This window comes from Bactrocera neohumeralis, unplaced genomic scaffold (genome assembly GCF_024586455.1).
Source record: "Bactrocera neohumeralis isolate Rockhampton unplaced genomic scaffold, APGP_CSIRO_Bneo_wtdbg2-racon-allhic-juicebox.fasta_v2 ctg2615, whole genome shotgun sequence".
Taxonomy (NCBI): domain Eukaryota; kingdom Metazoa; phylum Arthropoda; class Insecta; order Diptera; family Tephritidae; genus Bactrocera; species Bactrocera neohumeralis.
In genome coordinates this window covers 1-18,993 of record NW_026090244.1, presented here as the reverse complement: position 1 = coordinate 18,993, position 18,993 = coordinate 1, and the positions used below count along the sequence as shown (strand labels likewise).

General features: G+C 62.0%; 1 protein-coding gene and 6 pseudogenes across 1 annotated transcript; all 7 read left to right on the top strand.

Annotated features, from left to right (window-relative positions):
- Positions 1 to 1,042: 1,042 nt before the first annotated feature.
- On the top strand, positions 1,043 to 3,010 carry LOC126766818 (heat shock 70 kDa protein-like; annotated as a pseudogene).
- Positions 3,011 to 3,952: 942 nt separating this feature from the next.
- LOC126766819 (heat shock 70 kDa protein-like) lies at positions 3,953 to 5,923 on the top strand (annotated as a pseudogene).
- Positions 5,924 to 6,855: 932 nt separating this feature from the next.
- Positions 6,856 to 8,835, top strand: LOC126766820 (heat shock 70 kDa protein-like; annotated as a pseudogene).
- Positions 8,836 to 9,787: 952 nt separating this feature from the next.
- On the top strand, positions 9,788 to 11,777 carry LOC126766821 (heat shock 70 kDa protein-like; annotated as a pseudogene).
- A 964-nt stretch (positions 11,778 to 12,741) lies between these two features.
- Positions 12,742 to 14,719, top strand: LOC126766822 (heat shock 70 kDa protein-like). Its single transcript, XM_050484520.1, is given in 4 exon segments — positions 12,742 to 14,151; positions 14,153 to 14,320; positions 14,322 to 14,634; positions 14,637 to 14,719. Coding segments are annotated over 4 exon segments (1,974 nt in total).
- A 947-nt stretch (positions 14,720 to 15,666) lies between these two features.
- LOC126766824 (heat shock 70 kDa protein-like) lies at positions 15,667 to 17,716 on the top strand (annotated as a pseudogene).
- An 862-nt stretch (positions 17,717 to 18,578) lies between these two features.
- LOC126766823 (heat shock 70 kDa protein-like) lies at positions 18,579 to 18,990 on the top strand (annotated as a pseudogene).
- The last annotated feature ends 3 nt before the right edge of the window (positions 18,991 to 18,993 follow it).

The window sequence follows — 18,993 nt, the reverse complement described above, 5'->3', positions numbered from 1 at the left end:
GGCCCCCGGGGTATCCCCGCATGCGGCATGGGGGCATGGGCGGTGGCGCCCCCGACGCCGGCGCCGGCGCGTCCGCGGGCCCCAAGGTCGAGGAGGTCGACTAACCCCGAAGCGCCAGCGGCGGCCGAGGACTTGCGCGACCTACGGCCCGCGGTACTTGACGCAGCCGCAGGAGAGGGCCTTGTGTGGAACGTGAGGGCGGCAACGCCTGCCTGGCTCCATCGTGTGTGCCGGGCTTTTCACTTTCCATGTTCCGCACAAAGCAGCGCCGCGGCGGTGGAGTCGCCGGGCTGCCTCAACGACCCTCCTCGTGCGGCGAGCTCCGCTTGCCAGCCCTTGCCTTCCATTCTATGACAGGTCTTTATCGGAGTATTTGTTACTAGAAATGCTTAACTTGTTTTTCTTTTCTTTTTCACTTTTTTCTTTTTCACTTTTTTTCAACCCCCCTGGGAAGGCCAGGCGGTGGCGCTGGCGCGGCCCTCGCACCGAGCGCCGACTTGTCAGCCCGCCGTTCGTGCCCTCACCAGGTTAACAACCGTATTACCCCCTCACACCCCACTTTATTTTCGCAATTCTTTTTTTTTGTTTCGTCCCTCCTTTTTCTCTCGTCCTTTGTTCGCTATTTTAACTACTATATGGGGCCGCCCGCCCTCGTCAAGTTGTCGAACCAGCAACGAAAGGGCCGCGTCAGCGAGCTAGCGCAGCGTGGCGAGGACGTCGGCGGCAGCTCCTTCCTGCTGTGCCTGCATTCGCCGGCCCCGTGAGCTCACAAGTGCCCGTGTGTGTGTGTGCCTTCGCAAGCCACACTACCTCACGTTCGACACGCTCACCCATGCTCACCCTCTGCTCCCACTTTCTCCCTTTGCACACACACACACACACATATACACACACACACACGCACGCACATCACTCGCCCCGGCAGAAGTTCGATATTCTATCCGCTTTCGAGTATATATTATAAGCAAGCTCCCGCTTTCTACTGACATCACTCCCGTGAACACTATCTCACACCTAATTGACCGTCCTCACCAAGGCAAACATGACCTTCGAAGGTGCTGTTGGCATTGACCTGGGTACGACCTACTCCTGCGTCGGCGTGTGGCAGAACGAGCGTGTGGAGATCATCGCGAACGACCAGGGCAACCGCACGACCCTCCTACGTCGCCTTCACCGATACGGAGCGCCTGATCGGTGATGCCGCCAAGAACCAGGTCGCCATGAACCCCCACAACACCGTCTTTGACGCCAAGCGCCTCATCGGCCGCAAGCTGAGCGACTCCGTCGTCCAGACCGACATGAAGCACTGGCCCTTCAAGGTGGTCAGCAAGGGCGACGACAAGCCGCTCGTGCAGGTGACCTTCAAGGGTGAGGAGAAGACCTTCTCCCCCGAGGAGGTCAGCTCCATGGTGCTGCTCAAGATGAAGGAGACCGCTGAGGCCTACCTCGGCAAGCAGGTGAAGAAGGCCGTCGGACGGTGCCTGCCTACTTCAACGACTCCCAGCGCCAGGCCACCAAGGACGCCGGCACGATCGCCGGTCTTGAGGTGCTGCGCATCATCAACGAGCCCACCGCCGCCGCCATCGCGTACGGCCTCGACAAGGGCGACGACGGCAAGGAGCGCAACGTGCTCATCTTCGACCTTGGCGGCGGCACGTTCGATGTGACGCTGCTGACCATCGACGGCGGCATCTTTGAGGTGAAGGCGACCGCCGGCGACACCCACCTTGGCGGCGAGGACTTCGACAACCGCCTGGTCAACTTCTTCTGACGAGTTCAAGCGCAAGAACAAGGGCAAGGACCTCAGCTCCAGCCACCGCGCCCTGCGCCGCCTGCGCACTGCCTGCGAGCGCGCCAAGCGCACCCTGTCCTCCGCGACCCAGGCCACGGTTGAGATCGACTCCTGTTCGACAACATCGACTTCCAGTCCACCATCACCCGTGCCCGCTTCGAGGAGCTCTCGGCGACCTCTTCCGCAGCACCGTGCAGCGTCGAGCGCGTCCTCACCGACGCGAAGATGGACAAGCGTGCCGTGCACGACGTCGTGCTGGTTGGCGGCTCCACCCGTATCCCCAAGGTGCAGTCCCTCGTCTCCGACTTCTTCGGCGGCAAGGAGCTGAACAAGAGCATCAACCCGACGAGGCCGTCGCCTACGGCGCCGCCGTGCAGGCCTTCATTCTCACCGGCGGCAAGAGCAAGCAGACCGAGGGCCTGCTGCTGCTGGACGTCACCCCGCTCACGCTTGGTATCGAGACCGCCGGCGGCGTGATGACCGCCCTAATCAAGCGCAACACGACGATCCCGACCAAGAAGAGCCAGATCTTCTCGACGTACGCGGACAACCAGCCCGGCGTGCACATCCAGGTCTTTGAGGGCGAGCGCGCCATGACCAAGGACTGCCACCTGCTCGGCACCTTCGACCTGTCCGGCATCCCGCCGGCGCCCCGCGGCGTGCCTCAGATTGAGGTCACCTTCGACCTCGACGCCAACGGCATTCTGAACGTGTCCGCGGAGGAGAAGGGCACCGGCAAGCGCAGCCAGATCACCATCACGAACGACAAGGGCCGCCTGAACAAGTCCGAGATCGAGCGCATGGTGAACGAGGCCGCCAAGTACGAGGCGGAGGACAAGAACCAGCGTGAGCGCGTTGAGGCGAAGAACGGCCTGGAGAACTACGCCTACTCCATGAAGAACACGATCAACGACCCCAACGTTGCCGGCAAGCTCGACGACGCCGACAAGTCCACGCTCAACGCCGCCATCGAGGAGTCCCTCAGCTGGCTGTCCAGCAACCAGGAGGCCTCCAAGGAGGAGTACGAGGACCGCCAGAAGGAGCTGGAGGGCAAGTGCAGCCCATCATGACCAAGATGTACCAGAGCATGGGCGGCGGTGCTGCCGGTGGTATGCCCGGCGGTATGCCCGACATGAGCGGCATGGGTGGCATGGGCGGTGGCGCCCCGACGCCGGCGCCGGCGCGTCCGCGGGCCCCAAGGTCGAGGAGGTCGACTAACCCCGAAGCGCCAGCGGCGGCCGAGGTCTTGCGCGACCTACGGCCCGCGGTACTTGACGCAGCCGCAGGAGAGGGCCTTGTGTGGAACGTGAGGGCGGCAACGCCTGCCTGGCTCCATCGTGTGTGCCGGGCTTTTCACTTTCCATGTTCCGCACAAAGGCAGCGCCGCGGCGGTGGAGTCGCCGGGCTGCCTCACGACCCCTCCTCGTGCGGCGAGCTCCGCTTGCCAGCCCTTGCCTTCCATTCTATGACAGGTCTTTATCGGAGTATTTGTTACTAGAAATGCTTAACTTGTTTCTTTCTTTTTCACTTTTTCTTTTTCACTTTTTCAACCCCCCTGGAAAGGCCAGGCGGTGGCGCTGGCGCGGCCCTCGCACCGAGCGCCGACTTTGTCAGCCCGCCGTTCGTGCCCTCACCAGGTTAACAACCGTATTACCTCCCTCACACCCCACTTTATTTTCGCAATTCTTTTTTTTTTGTTTCGTCCCTCCTTTTTCTCTCGTCCTTTGTTCGCTATTTTAACTACTATATGGGGCCGCCCGCCCTCGTCAAGTTGTCGAACCAGCAACGAAAGGGCCGCGTCAGCGAGCTAGCGCAGCGTGGCGAGGACGTCGGCGGCAGCTCCTTCCTGCTGTGCCTGCATTCGCCGGCCCCGTGAGCTCACAAGTGCCCGCCGTGTGTGTGTGCCTTCGCAAGCCACACTACCTCACGTTCGACACGCTCACCCATGCTCACCCTCTGCTCCCACTTCTCTCCCTTTGCACACACACACACACACACATACACACACACACACACACGCACGCACATCACTCGCCCCGGCAGAAGTTCGATATTCTATCCGCTTTCGAGTATATATTATAAGCAAGCTCCCGCTTTCTACTGACATCACTCCCGTGAACACTATCTCACACCTAATTGACCGTCCTCACCAAGGCAAACATGACCTTCGAAGGTGCTGTTGGCATTGACCTGGGCACGACCTACTCCTGCGTCGGCGTGTGGCAGAACGAGCGTGTGGAGATCATCGCGAACGACCAGGGCAACCGCACGACCCCCTCCTACGTCGCCTTCACCGATACGGAGCGCCTGATCGGTGATGCCGCCAAGAACCAGGTCGCCATGAACCCCCACAACACCGTCTTTGACGCCAAGCGCCTCATCGGCCGCAAGCGCAGCGACTCCGTCGTCCAGACCGACATGAAGCACTGGCCCTTCAAGGTGGTCAGCAAGGGCGACGACAAGCCGCTCGTGCAGGTGACCTTCAAGGGTGAGGAGAAGACCTTCTCCCCCGAGGAGGTCAGCTCCATGGTGCTGCTCAAGATGAAGGAGACCGCTGAGGCCTACCTCGGCAAGCAGGTGAAGAAGGCCGTCGTGACGGTGCCTGCCTACTTCAACGACTCCCAGCGCCAGGCCACCAAGGACGCCGGCACGATCGCCGGTCTTGAGGTGCTGCGCATCATCAACGAGCCCACCGCCGCCGCCATCGCGTACGGCCTCGACAAGGGCGACGACGGCAAGGAGCGCAACGTGCTCATCTTCGACCTTGGCGGCGGCACGTTCGATGTGACGCTGCTGACCATCGACGGCGGCATCTTTGAGGTGAAGGCGACCGCCGGCGACACCCACCTTGGCGGCGAGGACTTCGACAACCGCCTGGTCAACTTCTTCGACGAGTTCAAGCGCAAGAACAAGGGCAAGGACCTCAGCTCCAGCCACCGCGCCCTGCGCCGCCTGCGCACTGCTGCAAGCGCGCCAAGCGCACCCTGTCCTCCGCGACCCAGGCCACGGTTGAGATCGACTCCCTGTTCGACAACATCGACTTCCAGTCCACCATCACCCGTGCCCGCTTCGAGGAGCTCTGCGGCGACCTCTTCCGCAGCACCGTGCAGCTCGTCGAGCGCGTCCTCACCGACGCGAAGATGGACAAGCGTGCCGTGCACGACGTCGTGCTGGTTGGCGGCTCCACCCGTATCCCCAAGGTGCAGTCCCTCGTCTCCGACTTCTTCGGCGGCAAGGAGCTGAACAAGAGCATCAACCCCGACGAGGCCGTCGCCTACGGCGCCGCCGTGCAGGCCTTCATTCTCACCGGCGGCAAGAGCAAGCAGACCGAGGGCCTGCTGCTGCTGGACGTCACCCCGCTCACGCTTGGTATCGAGACCGCCGCGGCGATGACCGCCCTAATCAAGCGCAACACGACGATCCCGACCAAGAAGAGCCAGATCTTCTCGACGTACGCGGACAACCAGCCCGGCGTGCACATCCAGGTCTTTGAGGGCGAGCGCGCCATGACCAAGGACTGCCACCTGCTCGGCACCTTCGACCTGTCCGGCATCCCGCCGGCGCCCCGCGGCGTGCCTCAGATTGAGGTCACCTTCGACCTCGACGCCAACGGCATTCTGAACGTGTCCGCGGAGGAGAAGGGCACCGGCAAGGCAGCCAGATCACCATCACGAACGACAAGGGCCGCCTGAACAAGTCCGAGATCGAGCGCATGGTGAACGAGGCCGCCAAGTACGAGGCGGAGGACAAGAACCAGCGTGAGCGCGTTGAGGCGAAGAACGGTCTGGAGAACTACGCCTACCCATGAAGAACACGATCAACGACCCCAACGTTGCCGGCAAGCTCGACGACGCCGACAAGTCCACGCTCAACGCCGCCATCGAGGAGTCCCTCAGCTGGCTGTCCAGCAACCAGGAGGCCTCCAAGGAGGAGTACGAGGACCGCCAGAAGGAGCTGGAGGGCAAGTGCAGCCCCATCATGACCAAGATGTACCAGAGCATGGGCGGCGGTGCTGCCGGTGGTATGCCCGGCGGTATGCCCGACATGGGCGGCATGGGTGGCATGGGCGGTGGCGCCCCCGACGCCGGCGCCGGCGCGTCCGCGGGCCCCAAGGTCGAGGAGGTCGACTAACCCCGAAGCGCCAGCGGCGGCCGAGGACTTGCGCGACCTACGGCCCGCGGTACTTGACGCAGCCGCAGGAGAGGGCCTTGTGTGGAACGTGAGGGCGGCAACGCCTGCCTGGCTCCATCGTGTGTGCCGGGCTTTTCACTTTCCATGTTCCGCACAAAGGCAGCGCCGCGGCGGTGGAGTCGCCGGGCTGCCTCACGACCCCTCCTCGTGCGGCGAGCTCCGCTTGCCAGCCCTTGCCTTCCATTCTATGACAGGTCTTTATCGGAGTATTTGTTACTAGAAATGCTTAACTTGTTTTTTCTTTTCTTTTTCACTTTTTTTTTTCACTTTTTTCAACCCCCTGGGAAGGCCAGGCGGTGGCGCTGGCGCGGCCCTCGCACCGAGCGCCGACTTTGTCAGCCCGCCGTTCGTGTCCTCACCAGGTTAACAACCGTATTACCTCCCTCACACCCCACTTTATTTTCGCAATTCTTTTTTTTTTTGTTTCGTCCCTCCTTTTTCTCTCGTCCTTTGTTCGCTATTTTAACTACTATATGGGGCCGCCCGCCCTCGTCAAGTTGTCGAACCAGCAACGAAAGGGCCGCGTCAGCGAGCTAGCGCAGCGTGGCGAGGACGTCGGCGGCAGCTCCTTCCTGCTGTGCCTGCATTCGCCGGCCCCGTGAGCTCACAAGTGCCCGCCGTGTGTGTGTGCCTTCGCAAGCCACACTACCTCACGTTCGACACGCTCACCCATGCTCACCCATGCTCACCCTCTGCTCCCACTTTCTCCCTTTGCACACACACACACACACACACACACACACGCACGCACATCACTCGCCCCGGCAGAAGTTCGATATTCTATCCGCTTTCGAGTATATATTATAAGCAAGCTCCGCTTTCTACTGACATCACTCCCGTGAACACTATCTCACACCTAATTGACCGTCCTCACCAAGGCAAACATGACCTTCGAAGGTGCTGTTGGCATTGACCTGGGCACGACCTACTCCTGCGTCGGCGTGTGGCAGAACGAGCGTGTGGAGATCATCGCGAACGACCAGGGCAACCGCACGACCCCTCCTACGTCGCCTTCACCGATACGGAGCGCCTGATCGGTGATGCCGCCAAGAACCAGGTCGCCATGAACCCCACAACACCGTCTTCGACGCCAAGCGCCTCATCGGCCGCAAGCTGAGCGACTCCGTCGTCCAGACCGACATGAAGCACTGGCCCTTCAAGGTGGTCAGCAAGGGCGACGACAAGCCGCTCGTGCAGGTGACCTTCAAGGGTGAGGAGAAGACCTTCTCCCCGAGGAGGTCAGCTCCATGGTGCTGCTCAAGATGAAGGAGACCGCTGAGGCCTACCTCGGCAAGCAGGTGAAGAAGGCCGTCGTGACGGTGCCCGCCTACTTCAACGACTCCCAGCGCCAGGCCACCAAGGACGCCGGCACGATCGCCGGTCTTGAGGTGCTGCGCATCATCAACGAGCCCACCGCCGCCGCCATCGCGTACGGCCTCGACAAGGGCGACGACGGCAAGGAGCGCAACGTGCTCATCTTCGACCTTGGCGGCGGCACGTTCGATGTGACGCTGCTGACCATCGACGGCGGCATCTTTGAGGTGAAGGCGACCGCCGGCGACACCCACCTTGGCGGCGAGGACTTCGACAACCGCCTGGTCAACTTCTTCTCTGACGAGTTCAAGCGCAAGAACAAGGGCAAGGACCTCAGCTCCAGCCACCGCGCCCTGCGCCGCCTGCGCACTGCCTGCGAGCGCGCCAAGCGCACCCTGTCCTCCGCGACCCAGGCCACGGTTGAGATCGACTCCCTGTTCGACAACATCGACTTCCAGTCCACCATCACCCGTGCCCGCTTCGAGGAGCTCTGCGGCGACCTCTTCCGCAGCACCGTGCAGCCCGTCGAGCGCGTCCTCACCGACGCGAAGATGGACAAGCGTGCCGTGCACGACGTCGTGCTGGTTGGCGGCTCCACCCGTATCCCCAAGGTGCAGTCCCTCGTCTCCGACTTCTTCGGCGGCAAGGAGCTGAACAAGAGCATCAACCCCGACGAGGCCGTCGCCTACGGCGCCGCCGTGCAGGCCTTCATTCTCACCGGCGGCAAGAGCAAGCAGACCGAGGGCCTGCTGCTGCTGGACGTCACCCCGCTCACGCTTGGTATCGAGACCGCCGGCGGCGTGATGACCGCCCTGATCAAGCGCAACACGACGATCCCGACCAAGAAGAGCCAGATCTTCTCGACGTACGCGGACAACCAGCCCGGCGTGCACATCCAGGTCTTTGAGGGCGAGCGCGCCATGACCAAGGACTGCCACCTGCTCGGCACCTTCGACCTGTCCGGCATCCCGCCGGCGCCCCGCGGCGTGCCTCAGATTGAGGTCACCTTCGACCTCGACGCCAACGGCATTCTGAACGTGTCCGCGGAGGAGAAGGGCACCGGCAAGCGCAGCCAGATCACCATCACGAACGACAAGGGCCGCCTGAACAAGTCCGAGATCGAGCGCATGGTGAACGAGGCCGCCAAGTACGAGGCGGAGGACAAGAACCAGCGTGACCGCGTTGAGGCGAAGAACGGTCTGGAGAACTACGCCTACTCCATGAAGAACACGATCAACGACCCCAACGTTGCCGGCAAGCTCGACGACGCCGACAAGTCCACGCTCAACGCCGCCATCGAGGAGTCCCTCAGCTGGCTGTCCAGCAACCAGGAGGCCTCCAAGGAGGAGTACGAGGACCGCCAGAAGGAGCTGGAGGGCAAGTGCAGCCCCATCATGACCAAGATGTACCAGAGCATGGGCGGCGGTGCTGCCGGTGGCATGCCCGGCGGCATGCCCGACATGGGCGGCATGGGCGGTGGCGCCCCCGACGCCGGCGCCGGCGCGTCCGCGGGCCCCAAGGTCGAGGAGGTCGACTAACCCCGAAGCGCCAGCGGCGGCCGAGGTCTTGCGCGACCTACGGCCCGCGGTACTTGACGCAGCCGCAGGAGAGGGCCCTGTGTGGAACGTGAGGGCGGCAACGCCTGCCTGGCTCCATCGTGTGTGCCGGGCTTTTCACTTTCCATGTTCCGCACAAAGGCAGCGCCGCGGCGGTGGAGTCGCCGGGCTGCCTCACGACCCCTCCTCGTGCGGCGAGCTCCGCTTGCCAGCCCTTGCCTTGCACTCTATGACAGGTCTTTATCGGAGTATTTGTTACTAGAAATGCTTAACTTGTTTCTTTTCTTTTTTTCTTTTTCTTTTTCTTTTTTTTTTCACTATTTTCAACCCCCCTGGGAAGGCCAGGCGGTGGCGCTGGCGCGGCCCTCGCACCGAGCGCCGACTTTGTCAGCCCGCCGTTCGTGTCCTCACCAGGTTAACAACCGTATTACCTCCCTCACACCCCACTTTATTTTCGCAATTCTTTTTTTTTTTGTTTCGTCCCTCCTTTTTCTCTCGTCCTTTGTTCGCTATTTTAACTACTATATGGGGCCGCCCGCCCTCGTCAAGTTGTCGAACCAGCAACGAAAGGGCCGCGTCAGCGAGCTAGCGCAGCGTGGCGAGGACGTCGGCGGCAGCTCCTTCCTGCTGTGCCTGCATTCGCCGGCCCCGTGAGCTCACAAGTGCCCGCCGTGTGTGTGTGTGTGCCTTCGCAAGCCACACTACCTCACGTTCGACACGCTCACCCATGCTCACCCATGCTCACCCTCTGCTCCCACTTTCTCCCTTTGCACACACACACACACACACATACACACACACACACGCACACCACTCGCCCCGGCAGAAGTTCGATATTCTATCCGCTTTCGAGTATATATTATTATTTGCAAGCTCCTGCTTTCTACTGACATCACTCCCGTGAACACTATCTCACACCTAATTGACCGTCCTCACCAAGGCAAACATGACCTTCGAAGGTGCTGTTGGCATTGACCTGGGCACGACCTACTCCTGCGTCGGCGTGTGGCAGAACGAGCGTGTGGAGATCATCGCGAACGACCAGGGCAACCGCACGACCCCCTCCTACGTCGCCTTCACCGATACGGAGCGCCTGATCGGTGATGCCGCCAAGAACCAGGTCGCCATGAACCCCCACAACACCGTCTTCGACGCCAAGCGCCTCATCGGCCGCAAGCTGAGCGACTCCGTCGTCCAGACCGACATGAAGCACTGGCCCTTCAAGGTGGTCAGCAAGGGCGACGACAAGCCGCTCGTGCAGGTGACCTTCAAGGGTGAGGAGAAGACCTTCTCCCCGAGGAGGTCAGCTCCATGGTGCTGCTCAAGATGAAGGAGACGGCCGAGGCCTACCTCGGCAAGCAGGTGAAGAAGGCCGTCGTGACGGTGCCTGCCTACTTCAACGACTCCCAGCGCCAGGCCACCAAGGACGCCGGCACGATCGCCGGTCTTGAGGTGCTGCGCATCATCAACGAGCCCACCGCCGCCGCCATCGCGTACGGCCTCGACAAGGGCGACGACGGCAAGGAGCGCAACGTGCTCATCTTCGACCTTGGCGGCGGCACGTTCGATGTGACGCTGCTGACCATCGACGGCGGCATCTTTGAGGTGAAGGCGACCGCCGGCGACACCCACCTTGGCGGCGAGGACTTCGACAACCGCCTGGTCAACTTCTTCTCTGACGAGTTCAAGCGCAAGAACAAGGGCAAGGACCTCAGCTCCAGCCACCGCGCCCTGCGCCGCCTGCGCACTGCCTGCGAGCGCGCCAAGCGCACCCTGTCCTCCGCGACCCAGGCCACGGTTGAGATCGACTCCCTGTTCGACAACATCGACTTCCAGTCCACCATCACCCGTGCCCGCTTCGAGGAGCTCTGCGGCGACCTCTTCCGCAGCACCGTGCAGCCCGTCGAGCGCGTCCTCACCGACGCGAAGATGGACAAGCGTGCCGTGCACGACGTCGTGCTGGTTGGCGGCTCCACCCGTATCCCCAAGGTGCAGTCCCTCGTCTCCGACTTCTTCGGCGGCAAGGAGCTGAACAAGAGCATCAACCCCGACGAGGCCGTCGCCTACGGCGCCGCCGTGCAGGCCTTCATTCTCACCGGCGGCAAGAGCAAGCAGACCGAGGGCCTGCTGCTGCTGGACGTCACCCGCTCACGCTTGGTATCGAGACCGCCGGCGGCGTGATGACCGCCCTGATCAAGCGCAACACGACGATCCCGACCAAGAAGAGCCAGATCTTCTCGACGTACGCGGACAACCAGCCCGGCGTGCACATCCAGGTCTTTGAGGGCGAGCGCGCCATGACCAAGGACTGCCACCTGCTCGGCACCTTCGACCTGTCCGGCATCCCGCCGGCGCCCCGCGGCGTGCCTCAGATTGAGGTCACCTTCGACCTCGACGCCAACGGCATTCTGAACGTGTCCGCGGAGGAGAAGGGCACCGGCAAGCGCAGCCAGATCACCATCACGAACGACAAGGGCCGCCTGAACAAGTCCGAGATCGAGCGCATGGTGAACGAGGCCGCCAAGTACGAGGCGGAGGACAAGAACCAGCGTGACCGCGTTGAGGCGAAGAACGGCCTGGAGAACTACGCCTACTCCATGAAGAACACGATCAACGACCCCAACGTTGCCGGCAAGCTCGACGACGCCGACAAGTCCACGCTCAACGCCGCCATCGAGGAGTCCCTCAGCTGGCTGTCCAGCAACCAGGAGGCCTCCAAGGAGGAGTACGAGGACCGCCAGAAGGAGCTGGAGGGCAAGTGCAGCCCCATCATGACCAAGATGTACCAGAGCATGGGCGGCGGTGCTGCCGGTGGCATGCCCGGCGGTATGCCCGACATGAGCGGCATGGGTGGCATGGGCGGTGGCGCCCCCGACGCCGGCGCCGGCGCGTCCGCGGGCCCCAAGGTCGAGGAGGTCGACTAACCCCGAAGCGCCAGCGGCGGCCGAGGTCTTGCGCGACCTACGGCCCGCGGTACTTGACGCAGCCGCAGGAGAGGGCCTTGTGTGGAACGTGAGGGCGGCAACGCCTGCCTGGCTCCATCGTGTGTGCCGGGCTTTTCACTTTCCATGTTCCGCACAAAGGCAGCGCCGCGGCGGTGGAGTCGCCGGGCTGCCTCACGACCCCTCCTCGTGCGGCGAGCTCCGCTTGCCAGCCCTTGCCTTCCACTCTATGACAGGTCTTTATCGGAGTATTTGTTACTAGAAATGCTTAACTTGTTTCTTTTCTTTTTTTCTTTTTTCTTTTTCTTTTTTTTTTTCACTATTTTCAACCCCCCTGGAAAGGCCAGGCGGTGGCGCTGTTGCGGCCCTCGCACCGAGCGCCGACTTTGTCAGCCCGCCGTTCGTGTCCTCACCAGGTTAACAACCGTATTACCTCCCTCACCCCCACTTTATTTTCGCAAAAATTTTTTTTTTGTTTCGTCCCTTCTTTTTCTCTCTCTTTGTTCGCTATTTTAACTACTATATGGGGCCGCCCGCCCTCGTCAAGTTGTCGAACCAGCAACAAAAGGGCCGCGTCAGCGAGCTAGCGCAGCGTGGCGAGGACGTCGGCGGCAGCTCTTCCTGCTGTGCCTGCATTCGCCGGCCCCGTGAGCTCACAAGTGCCCGCCGTGTGTGTGTGTGTGCCTTCGCAAGCCACACTACCTCACGTTCGACACGCTCACCCATGCTCACCCCTCACCCTCTGCTCCCACTTTCTCCCTTTGCACACACACACACACACACACATACACACACACACACGCACGCACATCACTCGCCCCGGCAGAAGTTCGACATTCTAACCGCTTTCGAGTATATATTATTATTTGCAAGCTCCCGCTTTCTACTGACATCACTCCCGTGAACACTATCTCACACCTAATTGACTTTCCTCACCAAGGCAAACATGACCTTCGAAGGTGCTGTTGGCATTGACCTGGGCACGACCTACTCCTGCGTCGGCGTGTGGCAGAACGAGCGTGTGGAGATCATCGCGAACGACCAGGGCAACCGCACGACCCCCTCCTACGTCGCCTTCACCGATACGGAGCGCCTGATCGGTGATGCCGCCAAGAACCAGGTCGCCATGAACCCCCACAACACCGTCTTCGACGCCAAGCGCCTCATCGGCCGCAAGCTGAGCGACTCCGTCGTCCAGACCGACATGAAGCACTGGCCCTTCAAGGTGGTCAGCAAGGGCGACGACAAGCCGCTCGTGCAGGTGACCTTCAAGGGTGAGGAGAAGACCTTCTCCCCCGAGGAGGTCAGCTCCATGGTGCTGCTCAAGATGAAGGAGACGGCCGAGGCCTACCTCGGCAAGCAGGTGAAGAAGGCCGTCGTGACGGTGCCCGCCTACTTCAACGACTCCCAGCGCCAGGCCACCAAGGACGCCGGCACGATCGCCGGTCTTGAGGTGCTGCGCATCATCAACGAGCCCACCGCCGCCGCCATCGCGTACGGCCTCGACAAGGGCGACGACGGCAAGGAGCGCAACGTGCTCATCTTCGACCTTGGCGGCGGCACGTTCGATGTGACGCTGCTGACCATCGACGGCGGCATCTTTGAGGTGAAGGCGACCGCCGGCGACACCCACCTTGGCGGCGAGGACTTCGACAACCGCCTGGTCAACTTCTTCTCTGACGAGTTCAAGCGCAAGAACAAGGGCAAGGACCTCAGCTCCAGCCACCGCGCCCTGCGCCGCCTGCGCACCGCCTGCGAGCGCGCCAAGCGCACCCTGTCCTCCGCGACCCAGGCCACGGTTGAGATCGACTCCCTGTTCGACAACATCGACTTCCAGTCCACCATCACCCGTGCCCGCTTCGAGGAGCTCTGCGGCGACCTCTTCCGCAGCACCGTGCAGCCTGTCGAGCGCGTCCTCACCGACGCGAAGATGGACAAGCGTGCCGTGCACGACGTCGTGCTGGTTGGCGGCTCCACCCGTATCCCCAAGGTGCAGTCCCTCGTCTCCGACTTCTTCGGCGGCAAGGAGCTGAACAAGAGCATCAACCCCGACGAGGCCGTCGCCTACGGCGCCGCCGTGCAGGCCTTCATTCTCACCGGCGGCAAGAGCAAGCAGACCGAGGGCCTGCTGCTGCTCGACGTCACCCCGCTCACGCTTGGTATCGAGACCGCCGGCGGCGTGATGACCGCCCTGATCAAGCGCAACACGACGATCCCGACCAAGAAGAGCCAGATCTTCTCGACGTACGCGGACAACCAGCCCGGCGTGCACATCCAGGTCTTTGAGGGCGAGCGCGCCATGACCAAGGACTGCCACCTGCTCGGCACCTTCGACCTGTCCGGCATCCCGCCGGCGCGCCCGCGGCGTGCCTCAGATTGAGGTCACCTTCGACCTCGACGCCAACGGCATTCTGAACGTGTCCGCGGAGGAGAAGGGCACCGGCAAGCGCAGCCAGATCACCATCACGAACGACAAGGGCCGCCTGAACAAGTCCGAGATCGAGCGCATGGTGAACGAGGCCCGCCAAGTACGAGGCGGAGGACAAGAACCAGCGTGAGCGCGTTGAGGCGAAGAACGGCCTGGAGAACTACGCCTACTCCATGAAGAACACGATCAACGACCCCAACGTCGCCGGCAAGCTCGACGACGCCGACAAGTCCACGCTCAACGCCGCCATCGAGGAGTCCCTCAGCTGGCTGTCCAGCAACCAGGAGGCCTCCAAGGAGGAGTACGAGGACCGCCAGAAGGAGCTGGAGGGCAAGTGCAGCCCCATCATGACCAAGATGTACCAGAGCATGGGCGGCGGTGCTGCCGGTGGTATGCCCGGCGGCATGCCCGACATGACATGGGCGGCATGGGCGGTGGCGCCCCCGACGCCGGCGCCGGCGCGTCCGCGGGCCCCAAGGTCGAGGAGGTCGACTAACCCCGAAGCGCCAGCGGCGGCCGAGGTCTTGCGCGACCTACGGCCCGCGGTACTTGACGCAGCCGCAGGAGAGGGCCTGTGTGTGGAACGTGAGGGCGGCAACGCCTGCCTGGCTTCATCGTGTGTGCCGGGCTTTTCACTTTCCATGTTCCGCACAAAGGCAGCGCCGCGGCGGTGGAGTCGCCGGGCTGCCTCACGACCCCTCCTCGTGCGGCGAGCTCCGCTTGCCAGCCCTTGCCTTCCATTCTATGACAGGTCTTTATCGGAGTATTTGTTACTAGAAATGCTTAACTTGTTTCTTCTTTTTTTTCTTTTTCTTTTTCTTTTTCACTTTTTTCAACCCCCTGGGAAGGCCAGGCGGTGGCGCTGGCGCGGCCCTCGCACCGAGCGCCGACTTTGTCAGCCCGCCGTTCGTGTCCTCACCAGGTTAACAACCGTATTACCTCTCCTCACACCCCACTTTACTTTTCGCAATTCTTTTTTTTTGTTTCGTCCTTCTTTCCTCTCGTCCTTTGTTCGCTATTTTAACTACTATATGGGGCCGCCCGCCCTCGTCAAGTTGTCGAACCAGCAACGAAAGGGCCGCGTCAGCGAGCTAGCGCAGCGTGGCGAGGACGTCGGCGGCAGCTACTTCCTGCTGTGCCTGCATTCGCCGGCCCCGTGACTCACAAGTGCCCGCCGTGTGTGTGTGTGTGTGCCTTCGCAAGCCACACTACCTCACGTTCGACACGCTCACCCATGCTGCTCACCCTCTGCTCCCACTTTCTCCCTTTGCACACACACACACACACACACACACACACACGCACACACACTCGCCCCGGCAGAAGTTCGATATTCTAACCACTTTCGAGTATATATTATTATTTGCAAGCTCCCGCTTTCTACTGACATCACTCCCGTGAACACTATCTCACACCTAATTGACCGTCCTCACCAAGGCAAACATGACCTTCGAAGGTGCTGTTGGCATTGACCTGGGCACGACCTACTCCTGCGTCGGCGTGTGGCAGAACGAGCGTGTGGAGATCATCGCGAACGACCAGGGCAACCGCACGACCCCCTCCTACGTCGCCTTCACCGATACGGAGCGCCTGATCGGTGATGCCGCCAAGAACCAGGTCGCCATGAACCCCCACAACACCGTCTTCGACGCCAAGCGCCTCATCGGCCGCAAGCTGAGCGACTCCGTCGTCCAGACCGACATGAAGCACTGGCCCTTCAAGGTGGTCAGCAAGGGCGACGACAAGCCGCTCGTGCAGGTGACCTTCAAGGGTGAGGAGAAGACCTTCTCCCCGAGGAGGTCAGCTCCATGGTGCTGCTCAAGATGAAGGAGACCGCTGAGGCCTACCTCGGCAAGCAGGTGAAGAAGGCCGTCGTGACGGTGCCCGCCTACTTCAACGACTCCCAGCGCCAGGCCACCAAGGACGCCGGCACGATCGCCGGTCTTGAGGTGCTGCGCATCATCAACGAGCCCACCGCCGCCGCCATCGCGTACGGCCTCGACAAGGGCGACGACGGCAAGAGCGCAACGTGCTCATCTTCGACCTTGGCGGCGGCACGTTCGATGTGACGCTGCTGACCATCGACGGCGGCATCTTGAGGTGAAGGCGACCGCCGGCGACACCCACCTTGGCGGCGAGGACTTCGACAACCGCCTGGTCAACTTCTTCTCTGACGAGTTCAAGCGCAAGAACAAGGGCAAGGACCTCCGCCCACCGCGCCCTGCGCCGCCTGCGCACTGCCTGCGAGCGCGCCAAGCGCACCCTGTCCTCCGCGACCCAGGCCACGGTTGAGATCGACTCCCTGTTCGACAACATCGACTTCCAGTCCACCATCACCCGTGCCCGCTTCGAGGAGCTCTGCGGCGACCTCTTCCGCAGCACCGTGCAGCCCGTCGAGCGGTCCTCACCGACGCGAAGATGGACAAGCGTGCCGTGCACGACGTCGTGCTGGTTGGCGGCTCCACCCGTATCCCCAAGGTGCAGTCCCTCGTCTCCGACTTCTTCGGCGGCAAGGAGCTGAACAAGAGCATCAACCCCGACGAGGCCGTCGCCTACGGCGCCGCCGTGCAGGCCTTCATTCTCACCGGCGGCAAGAGCAAGCAGACCGAGGGCCTGCTGCTGCTGGACGTCACCCCGCTCACGCTTGGTATCGAGACCGCCGGCGGCGTGATGACCGCCCTGATCAAGCGCAACACGACGATCCCGACCAAGAAGAGCCAGATCTTCTCGACGTACGCGGACAACCAGCCCGGCGTGCACATCCAGGTCTTTGAGGGCGAGCGCGCCATGACCAAGGTGTCACCTGCTCGGCACCTTCGACCTGTCCGGCATCCCGCCGGCGCCCCGCGGCGTGCCTCAGATTGAGGTCACCTTCGACCTCGACGCCAACGGCATTCTGAACGTGTCCGCGGAGGAGAAGGGCACCGGCAAGCGCAGCCAGATCACCATCACGAACGACAAGGGCCGCCTGAACAAGTCCGAGATCGAGCGCATGGTGAACGAGGCCGCCAAGTACGAGGCGGAGGACAAGAACCAGCGTGACCGCGTTGAGGCGAAGAACGGCCTGGAGAACTACGCCTACTCCATGAAGAACACGATCAACGACCCCAACGTTGCCGGCAAGCTCGACGACGCCGACAAGTCCACGCTCAACGCCGCCATCGAGGAGTCCCTCAGCTGGCTGTCCAGCAACCAGGAGGCCTCCAAGGAGGAGTACGAGGACCGCCAGAAGGAGCTGGAGGGCAAGTGCAGCCCCATCATGACCAAGATGTACCAGAGCATGGGCGGCGGTGCTGCCGGTGGCATGCCCGGCGGTATGCCCGACATGAGCGGCATGGGTGGCATGGGCGGTGGCGCCCCCGACGCCGGCGCCGGCGCGTCCGCGGGCCCCAAGGTCGAGGGAGGTCGACTAACCCCGGAAGCGCTAGCGGCGGCCGAGGTCTTGAACCTACGGCCCGCGGTACTTGACGCAGCCGCAGGAGAGAGAGTGTGAGAGAGAGAGGGCGGCAACGCCTGCCTGGCTTCATCGTGTGTGCCGGGCTTTTCACTTTCCCTGTTCCGCACAAAGGCAGCGCCGCGGGTGGTGGAGTCGCCGGCTGCCTCACGACCCCTCCTCGTGCGGCGAGCTCCTCTTGCCAGCCCTTGCCTTCCATTCTATGACAGGTCTTTATCGGAGTATTTGTTACTAGAAATGCTTAACTTGTTTCTTTTTCTTTTTTTTCTTTTTCTTTTTCACTTTTTTTCAACCCCCCTGGAAAGGCCAGGCGGTGGCGCTGCGCGGCCCTCGCACCGAGACTTTGTCAGCCCGCCGTTCGTGTCCTCACCAGGTTAACAACCGTATTACCTCCCTCACACCCCACTTTATTTTTCGCAATTCTTTTTTTTGTTGTTTCGTCCCTCCTTTTTTCTCTCCGTCCTTTGTTCGCTATTTTAACTACTATATGGGGCCGCCCGCCCTCGTCAAGTTGTCGAACCAGCAACAAAAGGGCCGCGTCAGCGAGCTAGCGCAGCGTGGCGAGGACGTCGGCGGCAGCTCCTTCCTGCTGTGCCTGCATTCGCCGGCCCCGTGAGCTCACAAGTGCCCGCCGTGTGTGTGTGCCTTCGCAAGCCACACTACTCACGTTCGACACGCTCACCCATGCTCACCCCATGCTCACCCTCTGCTCCCACTTTCTCCCTTTGCACACACACACACACACACACACACACACACGCACACACACACTCGCCCCGGCAGAAGTTCGATATTCTATCCGCTTTCGAGTATATTATTATAAGCAAGCTCCCGCTTTCTACTGACATCACTCCCGTGAACACTATCTCACACCTAATTGACCGTCCTCACCAAGGCAAACATGACCTTCGAAGGTGCTGTTGGCATTGACCTGGGCACGACCTACTCCTGCGTCGGCGTGTGGCAGAACGAGCGTGTGGAGATCATCGCGAACGACCAGGGCAACCGCACGACCCCCTCCTACGTCGCCTTCACCGATACGGAGCGCCTGATCGGTGATGCCGCCAAGAACCAGGTCGCCATGAACCCCCACAACACCGTCTTCGACGCCAAGCGCCTCATCGGCCGCAAGCTGAGCGACTCCGTCGTCCAGACCGACATGAAGCACTGGCCCTTCAAGGTGGTCAGCAAGGGCGACGACAAGCCGCTCGTGCAGGTGACCTTCAAGGGTGAGGAGAAGACCTTCTCCCCCGAGGAGGTCAGCTCCATGGTGCTGCTCAAGATGAAGGGACCGCGAGGCCTACCTCGGCAAGCAG